Source organism: Babylonia areolata, chromosome 26 (genome assembly GCF_041734735.1).
Source record: "Babylonia areolata isolate BAREFJ2019XMU chromosome 26, ASM4173473v1, whole genome shotgun sequence".
In the NCBI taxonomy this organism is placed as follows: Eukaryota; Metazoa; Mollusca; class Gastropoda; order Neogastropoda; family Buccinidae; genus Babylonia; species Babylonia areolata.
This window is the reverse complement of record NC_134901.1, coordinates 31,359,483-31,369,351: the sequence shown is the minus strand read 5'-3', so window position 1 is coordinate 31,369,351 and position 9,869 is coordinate 31,359,483. Positions and strand designations below refer to the sequence as shown.

General features: G+C 40.8%; 2 protein-coding genes across 2 annotated transcripts in view; both read left to right on the top strand.

The window, feature by feature from the left end:
- LOC143300610 (dehydrogenase/reductase SDR family member 4-like) overlaps positions 1-9,869 on the top strand; it is a 124,060-nt gene that overhangs the window by 767 nt on the left and 113,424 nt on the right. The gene's annotated exons all lie outside the window — the stretch shown is intronic.
- LOC143300609 (uncharacterized) lies at positions 4,005-8,201 on the top strand. Its single transcript, XM_076614392.1, has 2 exons — positions 4,005-5,627; positions 6,380-8,201. The coding sequence occupies exons 1-2, from the start codon at positions 4,853-4,855 to the stop codon at positions 6,640-6,642; spliced, it is 1,038 nt and encodes a 345-aa protein (XP_076470507.1). The 5' UTR covers positions 4,005-4,852; the 3' UTR covers positions 6,643-8,201.

The following is a 9,869-nucleotide window of genomic DNA, read 5'->3' as shown; positions in this document are numbered from 1 at the left end:
AACATTTGTTAAAGTACATCGTTGTTTCTCCCATAGATGTTTATTTCGCTTCGTCAAGTCTCCACACTCAGCTCTTTCAAGTCTGGCCTTAAAACCCACCTCTTCCCAAAATAGCCTCTCTTGCCTGCCCTTCCTTGTCTTTAGTTTCTACAGTATTACTGAGAGTTATGCATGCGTGTGAATGACTGGTGCGAAAGCGCTTTGATTTGTCTCTGCGCAAGATCCAGCGCTATATAAATACCATTATTATTATTATTATTATTTCAATGGAATGTGTTTTGTTTTTAAACTGTTATTTCAATATTTTCAGTCACTTACACAACGGCATAACCACATGTCTGTCTGTCAGTCTGTTTGCCAGGTGTGTCTGTCTGTTTCTACCCAGTGTCTCTCCCTCCCTCCCTCTGTCTGTCTGTCTATGTTTGTATCTTTCTGTCCCCCTCTCTCTCTATCTCTCTACTGACTCTCTCTTTGTCTACTCAGTCTGTCTGCCTGCTTGTCTTTATGTATCTCTCTCCCTCTCTGCGTCTTAGTCTGTCTGTGTGTGTCTCTGACTGCCTCGCTCTCTAGTCTGTCTATCTGTCTGTGTCTGTTTGTCTCTGCCCCCTGCCCCCCTCCCGAGCTCTCACTCTCTCTCAAATCTCTGTCTTAGTATCTGTCAGTCTGCCTCCCTCTCTGTCTCTGCCTATCTATCTATTTTTCTGTCTGTCCAGTCTCAGTGTCTGTCCGCTCTGTCTGTTGCTCACTCTCACTCTTTTTGTCTAGTCTGTCTGTATGTCTGTCTCCGTGTTTGTCTGTTTTAACCCCTTTCTCTCATTGATTGTCAGTTGATGACAAGTGATTTTGTAAAGTGAACTGTCCATTGGTTAGTTTAGTAATGAGTGCATACAGAATTCTCTTCAAAGTGAGACTGAAAAAATATTCTAAAAATAAAGAATACACACTTTTGAGCTGGTAAACTAAAAAAAACAACAACAAAACAACAACAACAACAACAACAACAACAAAAACGAGAGAACATTGATGCTCAGTGTTGTTGTTGAGTTATATCATAATGATAATACCTTGTACTGGAAGCAGTATCAGCAGCAGTAAGAGTAGTGATATCAATGTTATCAAATTAATTCATATTTGATTTACTTTTTTGATTAAACATTTTTTGTTATTCTATTTTCCTACTATAAAGCCTCAGGTGAAAACAGTTGGAATCGTTTTCCATGAACTTGACATTGACTTTCTTGTGGCTCTACCTATTGTGAATGCCTGTCGAAAGATAACATTGAAGAATGGAAAAATAGCAACTGTAATTACTTTCAGACTGCAAAGTCTTCCAGAAAAAAATACAATTGACAATATTCCTCATAACATTGTCCTATATTGTGCTCCTGTAAGAAGATGCACGAAATGTCAAGAACTCCATCATGCCAAAACATTTTGTCACTCCAAGTGAATACGGTGCAGCAGATGTGGTCAACAGTCTCATACTCGGGAACATTGTACCGAAAAGTATTTTTGTCATAACTGTAAAGGTGACCACTCTGCTACATCCCATGGATGTCCTGCAAAAGCACTGGCACGAAAAGCTAACAAAATAAAATCTAAAACTTACATTTCTTTTCAAGAGGCTCTTGGACTGGCCCAAAATGAAGTGTCTCGGAAACCTTGTCACTGTGGCACGAATAAAACGTATGCTGAAGCCACTCGTTTTACACCAAGTCTTCACAAGACAACACAGACTGAAACTGTAAAGTATTCTTGCGTTTCAACACAAACTGGTGAGAAAAAAAGGGTCAGTTTCTCGGAAGACCACCCGTCTAAATCGTCGCTGCAATCATCTGGTGGTCAACGTGGCGACCACACATCGTCGTTGCGGTCGTCTGGTGATCAACGTGGCGACCACCAACCAACATCGTCGTTTCAGTCGTCTAGTGGTCAACGTGGCGACCACCCGTCCACATCGTCGTTGCGGTCGTCTGGTGATCAACGTGACGACCACCAACCAACATCGTCGTTTCAGTCGTCTGGCAGTCAACATGTCGACCATCTGTCAACATCGTCAGCTGGTGGTAGGCATGGCAACAGTTCGTCAACACCGTCGGAACAGTCGGTTGGAGGTAGATGCGACGACCTTACATCAACATCATCAGTGCAGGCAGCTGGTGGTCAGCGTGGCAACCATATCCTAGCATATTAACTGTTTAGTTTGAAAACAAAAGCTAATGACCTTTTGTATTCAAATGAAAATGTGATTTATGGCGAAAACAAATAAGAAAAATATTAAATGTGAAATTTCTTTCATGCAATGGAATTGCATATCCAGTGCTTCTAATCTAGATTATTTACATGAATATCTTGGTCAAAATAACCATCAAGTTTTACTTTTACAGTCCTTAAATGTAACTAAAGGTAGATTACCTTCTTTAAAAAGATACTATTTTCCTCCGTTGTATCACACAGACCGTTCTGAAAGGGTTACCACGGCATTGTATGTCCAGTGTGGTCTTCATTATGAGTTCATTGCCTCCCCTGTCCCCGAAGATATTGTTGATGTTTCAGCTACAGGTGCCAAGATTAAGATAAATGATTTAGTCATAAATTTTCTTTTTGTTTATTTTAAAAATGGTCCTTCTGATTCAAACTCAAACTGGCTTCTGAATTTAGTAAAAGAAAATGAACAATGGGTTGTCGATGGAGACTTTAACGCCCATGCTCCTTTTTGGGAAAAAAATTGTCAGTCGATCACTAATTCTCGTCTCGTTGAAAATCTAGTAGAGTCTTCTCTATATCTAAATGATGGCAGTATAACAAGAATTCCTGATGTATCAAGCCACAAGGCTACGTCAATTGATTTGACACTTGTTACGTCAGACTTAGCAACAGTTAGTACCTGGGTTGTAGAAGAGGCAGTGATCATTTACCAATTATTCTTAAACTTAATAAAAATAAAAAAATTTTTATTTAAATCTAAATCTAACGATGTAAGTAATGATGCAATTCCAAAGTTCTGCTACGAACAGGCTGATTGGGGAAAATATCAATCCTTTCAAGCCAAAACTTAGATAAAATTGAGGATTTAGACATTGATATATTTTATGAAACATTTACTAAAACAGTCTTTGAAGCAGCTGAATTATCACCTAGTAAAACTAACAACAAACATAAAACGACAGTTTTCAAAGTGAAAGAGTGTTTTGGCCACGTTCTTTGATGTACAAAAAGCTTATGACCGCATTTGGCATGCCAGACTACTGTTTAAGCAGCAGAACATTGGGTTAAGTGGCAATGTATACAGGTATATAAAATCTCTTTGGACAGAAAGAAGCATCATCACTAAAGTTGGGCAATCATTGTCGTCTTCAAGATCAATTAACATGGGTATTCCGCAAGGTTCTATAATTTCCCCACTTCTGTTCAACATAATGTTATATGGTTTGCCAAAATATTTGTCTAAATCTATAAATCTCGCTCAAAATGCTGATGATATAGCAGTTTGGATGAACGTAACTTTGCGAAAGAAAACGGGCTTGCGTTATATCAATCACATTAACAATTTATATCAATCAGAACTTGATAAATTAAACATTTATATGAAAGATAATGGATTACAGTTTTCAACTGAAAAGACACACATGATACTTTTTAATAATGGTGCTGCCCCCCAAAAATTACCAACTTTTCATCTTGATGGAAGATAACTCTGCTATAAATCTGAGGTCAAATTCCTTGGTGTTTATTTTACTCCAAAGCTAAATTGGAAGAAACATCTAGAAAACATGAAATCAAAAGCAATGAAAAGCTTGAATTTTCTTAAAATCGTCAGTAAACAGCCTTCGGGTCAAGATTCAAAAACACTTATTCATCTCGCTACTGCACTGGTAAGATCTAGACTGACATATGGACAGGAGGTATTTTTCTCTGCTCCGAATGCTTGGTGCCCACCTTTTTGTCAGAAGGCCCACTAGTCAGAAGGCCCACTAGTCAGAAGGCCCATTAGTCAGAAGGCCCATTAGTTAGAAGGCCCACTAGTCAGAAGGCCCATTAGTCAGAAAATCAGTATTTTTTGGTTGTTGTGGAGCATGCCCAAAATGTACCATTTGGTACATTTTGGGGCAATTGGTACATTTTGGGTATGCTCAGTTGTTGGTTTTTATTGGGGAGTGTCCACTTTCATTTTCACTTTCATCTTACGCATTTTTACTTTCATTTTCCGCACTTTGGGGAAATTATACTTTCATTTTCGTCTTCTGCATTTGGGGGAAATTCTACTTTCACTTTTGGGAAAATTCTAGTTTCACTTTCATCTCCCACACTTGTGGGAAATTGCACTTTTGTTTTCAATGTCATCTTCCACAATTCATTTTCATTTTTGCTTTCTGTTTATGTGGAAGTTGGAAAGGGCACACAGGCCAACAAATTAGGATACAGCCCCAAAGACTATATAATCCATGTACCGTAAAGTTTGACTATGTGCCATGGCGTCTTTAACTGATGGCAAACGTGGAAAGATATTAGTTCACAGTGGGTTTAGATACCACAAGAACAAAGAAACAGCTAATGCCATCTACTGGTGTTGTTGGCGGAAACCATGTGGGGCAAGTCTTAAAACAAATCATTTTGATGTCAACGAAGAAACACCCCAGTCATACAAGTCCTTCACGAATCTCACCATTTACATGTCGAAGACGAGGACAAAATCCTAAATGACAGGGCAAAGCATCGACTGAAAGAAGCTGTGCGTGAAGATGCAACAAGACCAATTAAACGAGTATTTGAAGCAGTAGCCCGGGGAAGACATCAGCAAGGAGGAGGTGATAGAGAGCCTCTTCCTGAGTTCCATAGTGTGCGCACCCTAATGCAAAGAGCCAGGAGTGCCCTTGTTCCACCGATACCTCGGGTATGTGCTGATGTGAGAATTGAGGGAGAATGGGCCAATACTTGGTTACAGGAGAGATTTCTGTTACACTTGGACAATGACTGGGGTGTTGCCGTATTTGCCACTGACGAGAATATGCAGAGGCTTCAACGCTGTCATGATGTGTACATAGACGGTACCTTCCGAACATGTCCATCACCTTACACAAAATTTTTCACAATTCATGGAAAGTACAGGGAGAGGGTTCTTCCTTTTGCAACAGCCCTCTTGACAGGGAAAACAATTGGTCATTACCGTCAGGTGTTGCGGGTCCTGAAGAGAGAGATCAGACGTAGTTCTGGTAATAGATGGAGGCCAAACACCGTGATATGTGACTTTGAACAGTCACTCATCAGTGCTGTGGAAACTGAGCTGCCAACAGCCAGGGTTACTTGCTGTTACTTCCACTTCTGCCAGTCCATGTGGAGGCGTTTGAACGAGTTAGGGCTGTCTGTGGCATACCGGAGACATTCACGTTTTAAGAAATGTATCAGAAGGTTTCTCTCCATGGGATATTTACCAGTGGCTGTTGTGCGACAAAACTTCCAACAGTTCTGTGCCTCTCGTGGCACACAACGTCTCATTCGACGGTATCCAGAATTGAGAGACTTCATCCTGTATCTGCAAAGAAACTACTTTGATGGCAACTTCCCTCCGTTGATGTGGAATGTATACAACAGAGACTCTGACACACGCACAAACAACTATGTGGAAGGTGAGTATATTTAACGTTCCACCAAATGTAACTAATGTCACCAGTACTTATCATTTTCGCGGAAAACACCTAATGAACGTTAATTGAATATATTTACTTTCTTCTCGAATCGGAATACCAGCAAAATACATCGTTTTGTTAAATCTGTGAACAAATTGTGTGAGCAATTTTTTCTCAGCTGTTTGCGATTTTTCACCAAATTTGGATCATAGATCCGTTTAAACGAGTCAAAGGCTGATACAATCGATTTCACAGCTCGTTTCAAACTTGGACGTCCCGATCTCGTTCAACAGAGAGCTATATCCTTTTTATTATTTTTAAACACCTGTCTGTAATTCATTTTTTAAGTTTATTAACATAACACATGAAATATAAAGAAGAAAAATAATAAGAAAATGAGGGAAGAACTACATCTGAAATTCATTGATGGACATTTGAATCCACCAACTCAGAGCCCTCCGCAACCGAGTCCGAGACCGAGGCTTGGTCTGACAGCTCCGACTGGTAGCTCCGACTGAAATACTGTTACCAAAAGGGGGATTTTAGTACGGGCTTGCCCATCTTGTTTTTATTAGAATGTACTCCGAAATAAATTAAATACCAAAGTTTTAAATCTCCAACAACAAACTGTTTTGTTGTTATACTTATAGCAAATATCATGTAGGGCTGCTTTAGTGTCAAATACTTAGCTTGTGTTACGTTTATCAGTCCAGCCTTGCATTATTAATTATTTTCATACTTGTCTTTTCTAGCTTTCCATTCGGGATGGAACCAGACTGTGGGTGTTAGACATCCATCGCTGTGGACGTTTCTTCGCCATCAGAAGGACTCACAGGCCAAACTGGAGCTTCAAGCCGATGCTGCAGACAGAGGAGATCCGCGTCCTCCCCGCAAGCGAAAGTGGCGACAACTGGAATCACGGATTCGACTCCTGAAAAGGCAGTATGAAGTAGGCAACAGAACCCTGACCAAGTATTGGGAGTCTGTGGCCCACTGCACAACCCATTTTGAGTAATCGTGTCTATCACAAAGTTCTTAGGATCACCAACTGGAAGGCTGTTGGCCATCAGTATGACAAATATGAAATCGTTTTTATTGTTCTCAGGACCAAGTGGCCTACTGAAAGGCCAATGTGCACTGTTGCCAAATTTTCAGTAAGAATGTTTATCCCAAATGACTTGTTTTTTGTGTTCATGCTAGAAAAACATATGTAATTAATTTCAGTTGCTTTGCCATTGAACATTGTGTGCCAATTTACAGTAATTATGTTTGGTCTCACATAACATGGTTTTTTTTAATAAAGTAGCTGTTGCTCATGGTTTGTCTGTAGACTTCTGTGCATTTTCTCTGCTGGCAATGTTGAGAACACATGTACATGTGTTATTTATTTTAGCTGGTGTTTTTTTTTTTTCTTTACTTTAGTCAGAAAATCAGTTAGCATTCAGTTGCATGAATGTTGGGCATAAAAGTGTATGATTCTTTTTTTTCTTTGTGTTCATAGTTAAAAAAGCATATGTAATGAATTTCAGTTGCTTTGCCATTGATCTTTGTGTGTCAATTTACAGTAATTATGTTTGGTCTCACATAACATGGTTTAAGAAAAAGTAGCTGTTGCTCATGGTTTGTCTGTAGACTTCTGTGCATTTTCTCTGCTGGCAATGTTGAGAACACATGTACATGTGTTATTTAGTTTAGCTGGTGTTTTTTTTCTTTACTTTAGTCAAAAAATCAGTTAGCATTCAGTTGCATGAATGTAGGGCTAAAAAGGTATGATTTGTTTTTTTTCTGTTCATAGCTAAAAAAGCATATGTAATTAAATTCAGTTGCTTTGCCATTGAACATTGTGCGCCAATTTACAGTAATTATGTTTGGTCTCACATAAAACATGTTTCTTTTTAATAAAGTAGCTGTTGCTCATGGTTTGCCTGCAGACTTCTGTGCATTTTCTCTGCTGGCCATGTTGAGATAAGTACATGTACATGTGTTATTCATTTGGGCTGGTGTGTTTTTGTTGTTGTTTTTTTTGTTTTTTTACTTAAGTCAGAAAATCCGTTGGCATTCAGTTGCATGAATGTAGGGCTTAAAAATGTAGGAAACATGAAAAACGGAAATCAAGTTTGTATGAATATTTGACCAATAACACCGTAGTGCAGTTACTGTAGGTCAGATAGAAATTCTGTGAAATTCAGCGGTAATCCCTACATTCATGGAACTGAATGCAACTGATCTTCTGACTAACGGGCCTTCTGACTAACGGGACTTCTGACTAGTGGGCCTTCTGACTAACGGGCCTTCTGATTGGTGGACCTTCTGACTAACAGGCCTTCTGACAATAAGGCGTCCCCGCGAATGCTTTCCTTAACAAAAATGCAAAGTCTAGATAGCAAAGCCATAAAGCTGGCCCTTGGTGTTCCGTTTCATACGAACACATTACAGTCGTATAGAGCTGCAGGAATACTACCTCTTAATGAATTAAGAAAGCTAGCATCGGCAAAATATGTAATTAGAGCAAATGCTACAGAAAATTCTGTCAAAACTGAGATTAATATACGGTCTGACAAACTTTTTTCGGAACGAGCGAAACAGAACAGAAATCTATAAACTATTTCTGCATACGTGGCAGATACTATTAATCAATCAAATGTTGATCCAGTTCCATTATGGGAATTAACAGGAGCAGCTTTTGATATTCAATATTGTGACATTAAGAAAGATGAAAATCCCAATATATTAGTGTTATAGTGTGTCAGGCGCCTATGGTGGAAGCATGGGATTTTCTCAGACACACTGCACACTGATGGACCCCTCCTTCCTACCTCCCTACTCTTCTCCCCCCACCCCCCTTTCATGGCATCTATCCCCACCAACACCCCTCCCCATACCCTCTCTCCCTTTCCCCCCTTCCCTTGGCCAAGTACAGAGGGAGTAAGTTATCAAGAAATACTAAGTAAAGATGGTATCTCCTCTGACCATTCTCTTCCTATACACCCCCTGCCCTTTTCCCTTCCACTCCCATCACCCTCAACCCCGTCCCCCCCTGCCTCCCAACCCCCCTCCTTACCCCCCCCCCCCCCCCCCCCCCCCCATGTCGATCTCTGGCAGGATGGCGTCTGCCTCAATGGTCACCACATGGTGTGGTGTGTTTATCATGAACTGTTTAGAACAGAATCAGGGCTGGGCGATCTTTCCTCTGTTATACATTGTACGAAACTATGTCATACGAAACCATGCCAATGGTTGGGCGGCTTTGTCTGGGAAGATCTAGAGAATAAACAAGAAAGATCCACACGCTCTGGGTTGTGTCCATTCTGTCATAAATACTGTATCATACGAGTATTTCATGGTGGCAGCGGTGGGATACTGGCAGTTCAACGCTTCTAACCGCAAGTAAACATAAACTTTTGAAGAAGACGAAAAAGACGGTAAATCGCCATTGTTTAGGTCAATGCACAAAACAAGAACAGTTTGTATAGCTGCGATATCTCGACGCGACATAACGATGACGGAAAACAGCGCTGCTATGACGTCTTTTATCGCCAAAGAGTAACCCACACGACACGAGACAGACTGGTGACACATCAAACAGACGTAAATATCTCTCTTGCAGCCATACACATTACACAATCATGGCTGCTGCACGCATACCTCAAATGAATTGGGCTACTGACAATCACGAGGAAGCTTTACAATTGTTCAAAAGCAATATCTCCGTATACTGTGAAGACGAAGAGAACGATAACAAAAAAGCGCTCAAGATCTTGCGCGGCATCGGTGACGAGGGCACCAGACGACTGCAAGTGTCCGGCCTGTCAGAGGAGGACAAACGCAAACCAGACAAGCTGTGGGAGTTCTTCGAATCCCAACTCAAGCCCAAGATCAACTTCAGAGTCCACCGCTTACATCTGATGGAGTGTCGGCAACGCGAGGATGAAACTCTGGATGATTTCATCCTGCGAGTGCGCACTCTGGCCATGAAGTGCGAGTTTGACCAAACAGAGATGGAAGAGAGACTGATAGAACTGATTATAGCATCCACTCCACTTGAGGACTTCCAACGCGACCTGCTGGGAAAGGCAAAAGGGTACAAGCTGGCCGACGCTCTTGCTGAAGGCAGACGATACCAAGCCATAGTTGCCGGACGCAGCAAGCTTCAGCAATTCAACCCTAGCACAGGGGAACACAAGCTTGACCTGCTTAGCGACAAGCAGGTACGGAAAACCAGGTCATGTGGGAATTGTAATA

Coding starts and splice junctions, on each gene's coding strand:
- LOC143300609 (XM_076614392.1), top strand. CDS start 4,853: ATGCAAAGAGCCAGGAGTGCCCTTGTTCCACCGATACCTCGGGTATGT. Junction 5,628..6,379: donor CACAAACAACTATGTGGAAG/GTGAGTATATTT, acceptor TGTCTTTTCTAG/CTTTCCATTCGGGATGGAAC.